At 44.0% G+C, this 15464-nt stretch overlaps 1 protein-coding gene across 1 annotated transcript in view; it reads left to right on the top strand.

Moving 5' to 3' along the window:
- WASHC5 (WASH complex subunit 5) overlaps positions 1-15464 on the top strand; it is a 98948-nt gene that overhangs the window by 8136 nt on the left and 75348 nt on the right. The window contains exons 2-5 of the mRNA XM_077493325.1: positions 1741-1973; positions 5133-5278; positions 7584-7668; positions 15192-15292. Of these exons, the coding sequence (XP_077349451.1) occupies positions 1788-1973; positions 5133-5278; positions 7584-7668; positions 15192-15292 (518 nt within the window). The 5' untranslated portion in view covers positions 1741-1787. The remainder of the gene's footprint in view (positions 1-1740; positions 1974-5132; positions 5279-7583; positions 7669-15191; positions 15293-15464) is intronic.

Raw genomic sequence — 15464 nt, 5'->3', positions numbered from 1 at the left:
GCGGCTCGCGCATGCGCAGTAGGGAACCGGGAAATGAAGCCGAAAGGCTCCATTTCCTGATTCCCATACCCAAGATGGCGGCGGGACCCGGCAGCCGAGCGAGCGATCGGCTTCGGGTGCCGACATCGCGGGCGCGCTGGACAGGTAAGTGTCACTATTTAAAAGTCAGCAGCTGCAGTATTTGTAGCTGCTGGCTTTTAAAAAAAAAAAAAAAAAACGCGGAGTCCCGGTGGACTCCCGCTTTAAATAAAAAACACACACACACACACCCCCTTCATATATCAACTACCCTGTAGAAGGAAGATGCATATACTTGCCTATTCTCTGGTTCTCCTCTTAACACTAAACACCTATGCTAATTAATCCAGATAAAAAAAAAAGATGTACAGTAAAACCTTGGTTTGAGAGCGTTTTGCAAGACAAGCAAAATGTTTTTAGTACATTTTGACTTGATATACAAGTAGCCTCATGTCACAGCTGAGTGTGAAAGAGAAGAGAGGCTCCTCTAAATGTAGCAATATGGTTATGTTTAATGAAGGTACAACATTCAGCAACATATTGCTACACTTAGAGGCCCCTCTCTTCTCTTTTATACTCTGGAGCTCCTGCTGGATTTTGCTTCTAATCCCCTTGTGGAGGCTTCCTTTTGTGGATGGACATTTTATGGTTACACAACCTATCACATCGCCATAATCATTTTATATGGACTATAAATGGGAGGACCTATGAATAAAATGGTTGTGGAACAAATCATTTGAGTTTCCATTATTTCTTATGGGGAAATTTGCTTTGATATACAAGTGCTTTGGACTACAAGCATGTTTCTGGAACGAATTATGCTTGCAATCCAAGGTTTTAATGTATATACTTGCTTACTTTCAGCCCACTCTGGTCCGATAACAAGATCTACCGTGTCAGCCAGCGGCAGCTGCAGGTGAGAGAAGAGAGCGCCCGGTAACGGCTGGGAAAGTAGGGAGTAGTGACATCAGCCTTATGCCCGGTACACACAAGTGGATTTTCCATCGGAAAAAACTTGGATTGTTTTTCCGACGGAATTCCGCTCAAGCTTGGCTTGCATACACAAAAGTTCTCTGAACTTTCGAGCGCCAAGAACGCGGTGGCGTCCAACACTACGACGAGCCGAGAAAATTGAGTCCAATGCTTCTGAGCATGCATAAAATTGTTTCCGAGCATGCGTTTTCGGATGGGAACTTTTCTTGACCGAAAAATAGAGAACCTGCTCTCAATCTTTTGCTGGCTGGAATTCCGCCAACAAAAGACCGATGGAGCGTACACACGGTCACATTTTCCAACAAAAAGCTGTCATCTGAGTTTTGCTGGTGGAATTTCTGATCGTGTGTGCACGGCATTGGGCTCCCATGCCCAAGCCATTGTCTGCACTCCTTCCTCTCCCCAGCACCCTCCACTGGCTGACACCGGAATCAGATCATGTGACTGGGCCAAAGCAGACTGAAAATAGCCAAGTATGTGTATCTTTCTACAAACTCTAGTCAGCATAGGTGTTAAGAGAAGGAAGGGAGCAAAGACCAGTTTGGTTTTAGTTGCAATTCTACTTTAAAATGCATATTGGTAGCCAAACTGAGTAGACTTGTTTTTTTTGTTTTTTAAGGGTTAGAAGAACTGTAATATTTTTCAGACTACTATTGAATTTCCCTTTTTTGTGTTAATTAAAATACTTGACACTTCATACTGTATAATTTTATTTTTTTTATTATACAGGTTCACTTGTCACCATTCCTCCTTCCTCCTGCACAAGCTGAGCAATAATGCTGGACTTCCTGGCAGAAAACAACTTCTGCGGGCAGGCCGTCCTGCGGATCGTCTCCCGGGGCAACGCCATCATCGCTGAGCTGCTGAGGTTGTCTGAGTTCGTCCCCCCGGTATTCAGGTTGAAGGACAAGGCCGACCAACAGAAATATGGGGAGATTATATTTGATTTCAGCTACTTTAAGGCAAGTCAGTAGATGTCCACAGTAAAATTCAGAGCAATACTACGAATTAATTACTCATTAATGGATAATAAATGTAAAAGAATCAATCTCAGTTATTAAAATGAAGAAAAAAAAGTGGGGGGTGTGACCCTCAGGCTAGTGATGATCAAAATAGTGAAAATTATAATAAAGATGATGAAATTGTGAGAATTCATAAATTATACTAATATAGGGAGATGCCTGTGGTCAGATTAATGGTAGCCTATGGATGATGAGACAGATAATTAATAACTGTGCTCCCACTCTCGTTTCGGCAAGAAAAATATAAATATGTGTACACAAAACCACTGTGAAATTACAAAAGTAAAGTGATCAAATGCAAAATACTAAACAAATTTGTAATATAACAAAAAAAAAAAGAAAAATTGTGAAAAAAATCAATAATAACGAGTCTTTAAACAGCCACCAGGTGACCCTCCAGTAAAAAGACAATCTTCTATAAATTCCACACCACTGGTAAGTGACTATGTGACGCGTCTTCTTCCTCCAACGTTCAGATACACATCCCACTCGCCAGATTCAAAGTCATAATTGGTGGATTTAATATGTGGGAATGCCACTCTCCAGTATCCCAAAACGAACGAAAGCACCAACCCAAGAACATTTCAGCCGCCGTGGCTCCAAATGCTGCTCATGCTGTAAACCGAGAGGAAGAGCAGGAAACCTCTCATGGCTTAGACCCAACAATTTTATTATAACACAATAAAAACTACACTTACAGTGTTTGCAGATCATAAAGGCTGTTTAAAACCAAGCAGGGACACTGATTGCATTCCACCTCTGTTCCAAGATGACAGAAGTGACGTGTCACTTAGATCCAACCAACACATTTCGTCATCAACATCTGGCGTCAAGGGTCACATTTTATTCATTTTTTTTTTTTTTTTTTTTTATACTAGTAATGGCGGCAATCAGCAACTTATAGCGGGACTGTGAAATTGCAGTGGACAAATTGGACACCGACACTTTTTTGGGAACTAGTGACACTAATACAGTGATCAGTGCTAATAATAATATACACTGTCACTGTACTAATGACACTGGCTAGGAAGGGATTAGCATCAGGGGTGATCAAAGGGTGAACTGTGTGCCTAGCTGGTGTTTTCTTACTGTGGGTATGCGTCTGTACTAGGGGAAGACATGGATCCATGTGCCTGCTTTGCAGAGACACAGGATCAGTGTCTTCTCTCCTGACAGAGCGATTATCTGTCTTGGTTACATAGGCAGATTGCCATTCTGCCTGTGGACTGAATGATCGTTGGGTGCCAGCGGACGTCGAGTCTGCGGTACCTGCCCAATAGGCTCCCATGGTGAATACTTTTTTATTTTATTTTTTATTTTTTGTGCACTAGTTTTATGTCACCCTCCCTTTTTAAAACAAAAAAAAAAAAAGTTGTGTTACTCAGGTACATTATCTATATCAATGATTTGTTAACTTGATCTTGATCCTCCTGACTTTTTCTGCTCATCCATTTCCATTCATCTTCTGCCCTAGTTTTAACTTAGGATAGTAAAAAAAAAATTTCTGCCAGTAATTACCTTATACAGCCCACTTCCTGTTTTCTTGTCTAGTCATTAGTCTAGGCTTATGACATCCTGCACGACTCTCTCTCTCACTGTCATTAGAGTTTGCCAGGAAGGGAGGGGGATGAGTCGTAAGAGAGTCAATGAGCGCTGCAGAGCTGGAGGTGTGCCTCTGTAAATCCAGGAAGTGAACAGGCAGCAGCTTCAACTGCCCACAGTTAAAATGGTTTCAGCCAGACTCAGTGGAGTGAGATTTCTGCAGCATCTTTGGCAAGTACAGAATCACAATATATATAAAATAATATGCAAAGTGGTTGGAGGGAAGCTTCAGAATGGCAAAGATTTTTTTATTACAAATTATGTGAGCAGACTGCATTTCCTCTGGTGCAGTTCAAGTGTTTGTTACACTAGAAAAAAATATCCTGTTCCCTTTAAAGCATGTAATACAGTACAGTGCTTGTGCTGTGTTATTTGGCCCCTTTTATCATCTGTAATACCTGGATGATCCTGCCAGTTTCTGGCCTCCCTTCTGTAAACTGACTATGGTTTATCATGACCGCTGAGCCCTGACACTGTGGTCAGTTTACATGCCCCGTTATCCCCTGCTATCTGCAGCTCTCCTCTGTTCCCCTCACACCTGTTTTCAGAGCGCTCCTCGGCGCTCACGTGAACCTCCTCATCCCGGCTGATGTTGGCAGGGCAATCTTGGCCCCACCCACTGCAGCTGTCAGATGAGGAGAGCAGAGAGGCAGCGGGTCACGTGAGTGCCAATTGGCGCTCTGAAAACGGGAATAAACAGCATTTTTTTTTTTTTTTTTTTACTAAAACGCAGACAGGAGAACCTAGCATAACAAACACAGAGGATTATGTAAAGTTAGCAGAGTGGGTTAACAATCACTTTAAATGCTTTTTTTTTTTTTTGTTATTTTTATTTTATTTTTTTATATAAAAGCAATGTACCTGAATTAGACCTGGTGTGAGCCTCTTGCAGCCGCTGTACAGCAGAGCTCAGATTGTGGGAGAAGCAGCACAAGGAACCCATCTACAATGCAAGGATCATGGTGATAGGGTGAGGAGAGAGCTGAGTAATAGAGACATTTGCATATTATTCTGCTGCCTCTTTTTATTGTCTAGTCACATGTTGGGGGGTGGGGACGATGCCTATAAACATTCTGTAGCTGCAGCAGAGAAAAATCAACTCTCCTGTCCTGTCAGAAAGGGCTGGATGAACAGAATGCAAAGTTATATTCATTTCATCAGTGGGGTGTTTTTTCTTTTTTTTTGGCTGTTTGCTTGGAATTCACTTTTAAAGTATACTGTAACTCACGCCAGACCATTTTTGAACATTCTGGATAGAGTGAAGAAGGGTTAGCACCCCTGTCACACTTTTTTTTTTATTGCTGTCTGTTCTCCTCTGCTTTTTTTTAATAAATGTAAATAGATTGTGGCAATAAAGTGATTTGCAATATAGTCCATAGTGAGGGAACATGCTTGTTACTTCATATAAACATCCCCAACATCATTTGTGTCATGGTTGTATTTTCTCCTTCTTACCCCAGCAGTAATAGAGTAATACATTTGATTTTCTTTCCACAGGGACCTGAGAATTTTGAGGGGAAACTGGAAGCCAAACTGGAACTTCAGGACCTGGATGAGGAGTTTCGAGAGAACAACATAGAAATCCTTTCAAGATTCTATTTGGCCTTTGAGAGTGTTCACAAGTACATTTTGGATTTGAATAGGTGCAGTATCAGTCTTTTGTCATTATTACCGTATATTTTTGTTTGCAGCATTTAGGGCACTTTCGCACTGAGCAGCGCCCGGGTGTCGGAGGTAAAGCCCTGCTACTTTTAGCGGTGATTTACTAATTTACTATAGTTTTCACAGCGCTTTTAGGCCCCTAGCGGGGTGCTTTTAACACCCGCTAACGGCTGAGAAATGGTTAAAAGCGCCTGCAAATCATTGATTTCTATGGGCAGGGGCACTTTAGGAGCGGTGTCCTAAAGCACCTCAAAGATGCTGCTTGCAGCACATTGTCCTGCCAGCATACCGCTCCAGTGTGAAAATACTCGGGCTTTCACATTGGAGTAAAAGGAGAGGAGCTATTTTTAGCCCTATAGCGCCTGTAAAGTGTCTCGGTGTGAAAGGGGTCTAAAGGACAACTTCACCTTTTAGTGAAATTGTTCTTCAATAAATTCCCTCATTCCACCGAGTGCAGCCAGCCTGGGATTCCTTTCTGATTCAGCAAGCTTTCCTCTCACTAGGCCCTGGCCACCTACTCTGTATGTTTGTGTGAAGAATAAAGTGAGTAGGAAAGATTGCTGGTTTGGGAAGGAGGGTAAGTACAATGCAATTCAAAAATAATGATGCAAAAGTAAAGCTGATAACGGAATGACCCTAACACAACCTGAAAAGTACAAATGTTCGATGTGAGCCCCATTGGGGACACGGCAGATGTCGAGACGATACTCCAGTTCTGTCCAGACTTGTGCCAGCATGTCCTGGGATGTTGATTCCATTGCTTCTGTGATGCGTCAAGTCCTTGGTGTAACCCACCTAAAGAATTTGCGGGGTGTTAGGTCTGGAAATCGCAGAGGCCAGAGCGACGTTGGTGAATTGTTCTTTCCTGCACCGCTGTTCCAACTTTTGGGCAGTGATGGTGAACCTTGGCCCCCCAGATGTTTTGTAACTACATTTCACATGATGCTCATGCACTCTTCAGTGTAGTTGAGCATTATGGGAAATGTAGTTCCAAAACGTGGGGGTGCCAAGGTTCGCCATCTCTGTGTTAGGGTATCATTCGGGTATTGGTGAACATCCAAGTAGACATAGAGAGGGGCACCATCCTGCTGAAAGACTAGGTTGGGCAGCTCTTCCTCCTCCTGTAGCATAAGCCATTCTGTAACAACTGTGACAACAATGGTAAATGACAGTCATCTGTCACCAACAGGGCTCACATCAAGGTTTGTAGTGCAGAGGTAAAACTTTTCATGTTAATACAGTTGTTAGGTTCATTCTGTTATAAATAAATCCGCTTTACTTTTGCACCATTCTTTTTGAATCTCACTGTATTATGCCTGGGGGACTGCATTCAGGGAGGCCATGGAACTAAAGTGGTTCTAAAGGCTGAAGGTTTTTTAACTTCATGCATTCTATTTATGAAGATATCAAAATAAAATAAAAACGTTAGTATTCAGCTCCCCTGCAGTTCCTCCTAATACTTAAAGCGGTGGTTCACACAAAAATTGAACCTCCGCTTTTCGGAAATGGGTATTTGCACCCATTTCCGGGCATAGACTCCCATGTGCAGTAGGGAACCGGGAAGTGAAGCTGCAACGCTTCACTTCCTGATTCCCTCACCAAGAATGGTCCCGGCAGCAGCTGAGAGCCAAGCGATTGCTCGGCTTCGGCTGCCGACATCACTGGACTCCAGAAAAGGTAAGTGTCCATTTATTAAAAGTCGGCAGCTGCAGTATTTGTAGCTGCTGGCTTTTAATCATTTTTTTTTTCAAGTAGAACTCCCTCTTTAATGCAAAAATAATACAGCGCTTGTGAAAGATTATTCAGTGTGAAGAAAAGCAGCACCACAAATGTGAGATATTGCCACAAAAACAAGAAACAAAATTAAAAGTGTGTCGCGCTAAATTGTTATTATTGAAAAAAGTACAATGAATTGTCCAAAAAAAGTTTATGACCATAATGGTCAAATGGCAAACTCCATGATTCAATCGTGGATAAGGTGCATCCAATCCCTTCACCAAGTGAACACGCTGCCGAAACCACAATAAGTTTGCTTAAACACACTTCCTAGCACATACTAGCTTTCCTCTGCTCCCCATCACCCCTTTCAGCTGCCTTGATTGAAAAGAAAAATACCTGATACTTCTGTTTATGGAGAAGCACATGACTCGCTCCATGTGACAGTTCTAGGCCGATCACCATGCACCATTTCTCATCTTTCTATTATTAGTAAATGGTATATCCATTACCTAAAATGTAGTGTTTTTTCTTTTATTATTTGTAACTAAATGTATGTTCTTGTTTCAGGTATTTGGATGACCTCAATGAAGGAATTTATATCCAGCAAACTCTAGAAACTGTCCTCCTCAATGAAGATGGGAAGCAGCTCTTAGTGAGTAAATCGAGATCCTTTTATAGCAGGCTTAAGTGATTTTTTTTTTTTTTATGATTTTTTTTGTTTTTTTTTATTTAAAATAACAAACGTCATACTTGCCTCCACTGTGCAGCTCGTTTTGAACAGAGTGGCCCCAAACGTCCTCTTCTGGGGTCCCCCAACAGCTCTCGCGGCTCCTCCCTGCATCAGATAACCCCCTAGGAGAAGCATAGGATGCATTAAGGTGAAAAAACACAAGATCTCGGTTATTGCACCCTTTGAGGCACGACAAGACTCAGATTGCGTTTATCCAGAAAACGCACTTTCGCACAGACAACATCCCAAAACTTGCTAATCACTACTACCCCACGGTATATCACGCCTCCAATAAAGACTCTAAGGCGAAGGAAGTGGCAATATTGATAGCCAAAAATTGTCCCCTACAGGTTTCCGAAGTCAAACGGGATGCTAAAGGCAGATACCTATTCCTCAAGGGGACTATTTATGACGAATCTATCACACTCGCAAACCTCTACGCGCCTAACAAACAACAAGTCTCATTCTTTCGTGAGACCCTACAACTGTTAACCAAATTCTATTCAGGAATTCTTATTGTTGGTGGGGATTTCAATGTTTCCCTTTCCCCCTCACAGGATTCTTCCACGGGAACCTCCTCTATGCTGTACCGAGCCCTTAAAACCAACAAAAAATACCTCAGAGAACTGACCCTACATGATACGTGGCGCACTCTGCACCCAAAGGAGAGAGATTTTACATTCTACTCCCCCCCCCCCTTCACAGGAAATGCACCAGAATAGACCACCTTTTCATTTCTCAAGCAGATCTCCCATTAATTTACAAGGCCTCCATCAACCCTATGGTTCTCTCGGACCATAACCCCATTTCTTTGACTCTAGACTTCCCTGCGATGAGACCCAAGCATACAATCTGGCGCCTCGATAATTCCATCTTAACAGACGTTGACATCACTCACAAGCTTTCTGCATGTCTAACTCTACTTCACCTACTTCACCGAGAACACCACCCGGGAATCCTCACAAACTAGTATTTGGGGGGCGCATATGTGGAGAAATCATTTCTCTAACTGCCCGCAGAAATAAGCTTAAATGCAATCGCATCACTCTTCTGTCAGATAAAATTCATGCACTGGAACAAGTACACAAACTCTCTTTAGCCACTTCTTTCCTTGTAGAGTTAATTAAGGCACGGGAGGAGCTTTTAGAAGAATTGGGGAAGTCCCTGAAACGCAAATATGTGTTGACACAAAAGTTATTCTATGAATTTAGCAACGAATCAGGCAAATTGCTAGCCCGAGCACTACAAAACAGGAAAGCAGCCAACATCATTCACACCATCAAAGACCCTGCGGGGGTCCCTCTGAATTCGCATGCAGATATAGCCAACCAATTCGTCTGTTATTTTTCGAAACTTTACAATTTACCCTCATCAGCAGCTGCCGATCATGTGCAATTAAGACAAAAGGCTATAAAAGATTTTCTGACAATACATTGCCCTTCTCCCATCACTACTGAGCAGGCAACTATTCTAGAACAACCGATCAGCCTGGAGGAAGTTACGTCGGTATTGAAACAACATAAAACAGGGAAAAGCCCGGGCCCCGTCAGTCTCTCGGTGGGCTATTATAGGACTTTCCAAGACATCATTACCCCCCATCTCACCACAACACTGAACTCCCTCTCCTCATCTTCACCAGTCAACCAGGACTTTTTCTAGCAGCTCACATCACACTCATACCTAAACCGGGCAAAGACGAAATGCTGGTCTCCAACTATCGACCTATCTCCCTTCTAAATGTCGATTTAAAAATGTACGCCAAAATACTTGCAAATCGGCTGCTCCCTCTCCTCCCCTCCCTGGTTTCTCTTGATCGGGCTTTATCCAGGGTAGGGAGGCGAGGGATAACACTATCAAAGCTATTAACATTCACCACTCCCTCTCTATGTCCCCCAAAAAAGGCTTCTTCCCGACGCTCGATGCGGAGAAGGCGTTCGACAGGGTTGCATGGGATTATATGATGGCAGTTATGCAGACTATGGGTCTCCCGACACAATTCTTGGCGATGATTATGGCCTTATACACATCCCCATCTGCCAGAATCAGGGTTAATGGGATTCTGTCGGACGCCTTCTCCATTTCGAACGGGACACGACAGGGTTGCCCCCTGTCCCTACTCCTCTTTGTGCTCACATTGGAACCTCTGTTGCGTAAACTCAGACAATCCCAATATTCAAGGCATTGACATCAGAAAACTTGCAGCCTATGCTGACGACATTCTTCTGTTCCTTTCCAACCTCTTGGTCATGATATCAAACCTCCTACAGGATTTTGATCGCTTTCAAAAGCTCTCCAACTTAAAAATGTATTTTACTAAGGCCTCTTTCACACGGGGCGGATCAGTAATGATCCGCCCCGTGAAGATCCGCTCGCTCAGCGGGGATCGCTCCGTTGTCCCCGCTGAGCCGGCTGCGGACAGGGCGGTCTCCGCACACTGTGCAGGGACCGCCCTGTCAGATCTCCGCTCTCCTCTATGGGGATCGGACGAGCACGGACCGTGTGTCCGCGTTCATCCGATCCGCTCTGCAGACGGATAGAAAAATAGGATTTTCCTCCGTCTGCAGAATCGGACTGTTGCGGAGGCGGACGAAATCGGGTGTCTGCGGATGCTCATCCGCAGACACCCGCTATCCCATAGGGATGAATGTATGCCCGTATTTCATCCGCAAACGGATGGATGAAATACGGACATATCATCCGCATGTGTGAAAGGGGCCTCAATCTAAAGCCCTCAACATCTCGCTCACACAAGAGACAGTATCCCACTGTAAAGCCAACTTTCCCTTTGCGTGGGAAGCCCATGCCCTTATGGATCTGGGCATTCAGATCCCTTCTGAATCTCTCCATCTATGGCTGGCTTTAGACCTTTTTGACTGCGATGCCTTAAAAATATGGTGGATATGCTGTTGAGAAACTTTTTGTTCGCTAAACTGATTTAGAATCTTGATGTTAAAGCGGGAGTCCCACAAATTTTTATCTTTTTAGTCAGCAGCTACAAATACTGCAGCTGTCTTTTTTTTTTTTTTTTTTTTTTTTTTTTTTAAACTTGTCCCAGGGTCCAGCGATGTCGGCACGCGAGGCCTAACCATCCCTCGGTCCTCGGATGCTGCCGCCGCCATCTTCGGTAAGGGAATCCAGAAATGAAGCCTGGAGGCTTCACTTCCCGGTTCCCTACTGCACATGTGCGAGTCACGCAGCGCAATCCGAATGGTCCCTGCTGTCTTTGGGACCCATGGGAGTCTATGCCCAGAAGTGGGTGCAAATACCTGTCTTAGACAGGTGTCTGCACCCCCCCCCCCCCCTGAAAGGTGCCAAATGTGACACCGGAGGGGGGGAGGGTTCCAAACAGTGGAGGATCAATTTTTGTGTCCACATCCGCTTTAAAGTGTTACTAAACCCAGTAATATAAAAAGAGTTAAACAGCGTAAATCTTTTTACATTAAAATATTGCCACTATATACCTTTCTGGATAATCTGTATACCATGGTTACATGATGAACTGCACAGTTTCTCCAGTGCTGAGAGTTCAGGTAGGAGGAGATTTCCACTACAGCCTGTATACACGCCCACATGTGTGATGTCAATATCATGTGACCTGGCTAGCTCTGAAAACAAGTAAATGTTCTCTCCAGCATAAAAGATACAACTGAGCATGCGCAGGTCGGCTACTCTGCCTGTGCTAGCGGGTCTTTCCCAGATAGACAGTGCAGGAGGGGAGGATCTGTGCACACAGGATAAAACTGCCTTTTTACACAATGGAGAGAATTAACCCCTTAAGTTCCACAGTGAATATAACAAGCCTGCTATGCTGCATATACTGACTGATTTTACTGTTGTGGGTTTAGTAACACTTTAAAGCGGTAGTAAACCCGCATTTTTTTTTTTTTTTTTTTTTTTTTTTTTTTTTTAAACCTGCAAAGCAAAAGGCATAATGAGCTAGTATGCACCGCATACTAGCTCATTATGAAATACTTACCTTAGAACGAGGCCCCGACATCTCGCCCGATCCACGCCGAGGAAGCCGACATGCTCCCTCGGCGTCTCTTCCGGGTATCGCGGCTCCGGCGCTGTGAGTGGCCGGAGCCGCGATATCGTCACTCCCGCGCATGCGCGCGGGAGATTTAAATCCGGCCGGACGAGCGCTGCCGGATTTTCGCGGAGAGAACCCCCTTGTGCGCATGCGCCGCTGCAGTCAGCGGCGCATACCGAGGGGAATATCTCCTAAACCGTACAGGTTTAGGAGATATTTTTTTTACCTACAGGTAAGCCTTATTATAGGCTTTCCTGTAGGTAAAAGTTAAAAAAGTGGGTTTACTTCCACTTTAAAGGGGTTGTAAACCCTCATGGTTTTTCACCTTTTAATACAGTCTATGCATTAAGGTGAAAAACCTCCTGTGGTGCTGCAGAGCCCCCCCCCCGAGTACCCGTTTTACTTAACTGACCCCGATCCTTCTCTGGCCGGGAACAAGCACACCAGCTCTAGCTGGTGTCTCGTGTCCTGATTGGATAGAGTGATAGCAGCGCAGCCATTGACTCCTGCTGCTGTCAATCAAATCCAACGACAAAGCACCGAGTCCTACATTCTGTGTTTATGATGGACACAGATGTGAGACCCGGCAGCGCGCCCGCATGGGTATCCACCAAGGAGAGCGCTTCTCCAACATGGACACTCGATGCAAGGAGGAGCCAGGAGCGCCGCTGAGGGACCCCAGAAGAGGAGAATCAGGGCCACTCTGTTCAAAACGAATTGCACAGTGGAGCTAAGTATGACATTATTATTTACAACCCCTTTAATATTAATAATCAATGTTAATGGTAATATTTATAGTCCATGTACTGCTACTTACTATACCTCGTAACCACCCTTCTATGATCCTCCTTGTGTGGAGGCACTATCTTTTTTTTTTTTTTATTCACGACTTGTGTATTTCTTGCTGCAATATACTATCTCTCTAAGAAAAATTATTGAATGAGAACAAAACGAATATAGCATATGAAATTGATGCACGTGCCATTTTGTAGTTTATTGTTATTCAAAATTATGTTTCCAGTCTCCAGCCGCTGTAGCTTTCTAAAAATGTGGAAAATTTCAATGTGGTATGTCAACCTGAAATCGTTCTGTACATCTATCGTCATTTGCTGCTTTTGTAATTGTTTCCCGGATTTGCAACATCTACACTTAGATACAAGTAACATTTTAGGCACCCCCCCCCCCCCCCCCCCCAACAATAGGAATTTCATTGTTTCAGGTTGTTTGGCATTGTGCCTCATGGTTTACAGTTTTCTTAATGATTCATTTTTTTTGACTATATTGCAAAGTTTTTTTATTTGTAGATCCATTCAGTAACAACATTTCCTGTTGTGGGCTGACAAATCTAAGGCCGCGTACACACGCGGGGACTGTTCGCTCAACTTTGTCCGTCAAACAGTTTCAGCAAACAGTCCGCTCAAAATTAGCATGGACGGACTTGCCCACACACGACGAACGAACAGTTTGCTGAAACCGTGCGCGATGACGTGAACGGCACGTACGACGGGACGCAAAATACGACGTCCTATACATTGCATTACAACTTTCGGCGTGTAAATCCTTTCTGAGCATGCGCGGAACTTAGTTTGACGAACAAGCCTACACACGAGGGGACTGTTCGCTGAAACCAAGTTTCAGCGGACAGTTTTTCGGAATTTCCGAAAAACCTTGTTCAGCAAACTGTTCGCTGAAACTGTCCGCTGAAAGCCCACACACGGGCGGACTGTCCGCCGAAACACTGTTCAGCGGACAAAGTTGGGCGAACAGTCCCCGCGTGTGTACGCGGCCTAATGCTGGAGATGGTTTTTCTTTTTCCATTCAACCCAGCAGGATGAAATAAAAATAATTTGCAGACCAGCGTTTTAACACATCTAATGTTAGTGTGGCGGTCTCCCCGCTGGGATATTGTGTTCTGATAGGGGGACTCCTTCCCACACCCCCGATGGCTGCCATTGCGGATCAGATACTGGTTTTCCAGCATGCTTGTTCGACAAAAGCAGGTTGAGAGACCGGCTTCTGTCAGACAAGGCGCTGCACACATGGCTGAAAGTCGGCCAGTAACTGCCGAGAACAGTCTGTTTTTCTGACAATTTTTCGCTCGGGTTTACCTAGATTAAGGCACTGCATAAACATTACCCGCAGGGTTTTTACCTGCAGTGTGCACCTCTTTTAGTTGGCCGTTGAACTCCTTATCTGGTAGACCCAAATGGTCAACTGAAGGACTTCATAGAAGTTTGACAACACTGATGCTAATTGTGAGACAGCACCTTGGTGTAGTCAGCCCACAACAGTAAGTGCTGTTACTGCAGGATATCCAGGTAATACACGATCGGAAATTCCACCAGCAAAAGTCTGATGAGAGCTTTTGGTCGGAAAAAGCGATTGTGTGTATGCTCCATTGGACTTTTGTTGGTGAAATTTCGGGCAGCAAAAGATTGAGAGCATGTTCTCAAATTTTCAGTCGGAAAAAGTTCAGATTGGAAATTCCGATCATCTGTACAAATTTGCGCAAAATTCCAATGCATGTTCGGAAACAATTTGTCGCATGCTTGGAAGCATTGAACTTCATTTTCTCGGCTCGTCGTAGTGTTGTACGTCACCACCTTCTTGACGGTCGAAAGTTCAAAGAACTTTTGTATGACTGTGTGTATGCAAGACAGCTTGAGCGGAATCCCGTCGGAAAAACCATCAGATCTCTTTGCGACCAAAATTCCGATCGTGTGTACGCGGCATAAGAAATGGTGCCAAACATACTAAAAATGGATTTTGGGTTTTACATACACTTTAATATACAATAACAATGTGGTTTAATATTTTAAGCTGTGCAGTAATATGTACATGGGACAACCATATTCATTACACGGCCTTGGTTAGCTGTGCTGTGCAAAGGTTTTCTTAGTTTAAATCTATATAGGTGTACTTAAAGTGGTTGTAAAAGGTTGAAAGTTTTTTTACCGTTGTGCATTCTATGCAAGCAGGTAAAAAAAAGATTGTGAGCAGCAGCCTCATCGCAATTCCATGATGTGCATGAGAGCCTTTAGCTCTCCAGGGACTTTCCCTCCTGATTGGCTGAGACATTGGCTCCCACTGCTGTCAACCACAGCCAGTGAACCAATGAGGAGAGGGTGTAGGTGCCACAGCTTTGTGCGTGAATGGGCACGCAGAGCAACGACTCAGTAGCAAGCCTGTGTGGGTGCCCCCATAGCAAGCTGCTTGCTCTGGGGGCAGGAGGGAGGGGCCAGGAGTGCAAATGGGGGGACCCGAAAAGAGGAGGAGGAAAGAGAGTTCCCCTGTGCAAAATAACTACACAGAGATGTGTGTGTGCGTGTGCGTGTGCGCATTATTTACAAAAAAATAATCTGCCTTTTAATATCACTTTAAAGTGTGATTGTTCTATCTGCTTTCTGATCCATAGTGTGAAGCTTTGTACCTGTATGGGGTGATGCTGTTGGTAATTGACCAGAAGATTGAAGGAGAGGTTCGGGAGAGGATGCTCGTGTCTTACTACAGATACAGGTAAGTCTTCATCTGCCTCATGTACACTACAGTTAGGTCCATATATATTTGGACACAGGCAGTTTTATTTATTTATTTTCAGGTATTTACCAAAACATATTTAGGCTATAGTTGTATAATGGATATGGTTTGGAAGTGCACACACTCAGGTTTAATTTGAGGGTATGTACCT

Source organism: Lithobates pipiens, unplaced genomic scaffold (assembly GCF_037356315.1).
Source record: "Lithobates pipiens isolate NorthernLeopardFrog02 unplaced genomic scaffold, aLitPip1_a1.2 Scaffold_19, whole genome shotgun sequence".
NCBI lineage: Eukaryota > Metazoa > Chordata > Amphibia > Anura > Ranidae > Lithobates > Lithobates pipiens.
The sequence above is the reverse complement of the archived record's forward strand: the minus strand, read 5'-3'. Positions and strand labels throughout refer to the sequence as shown.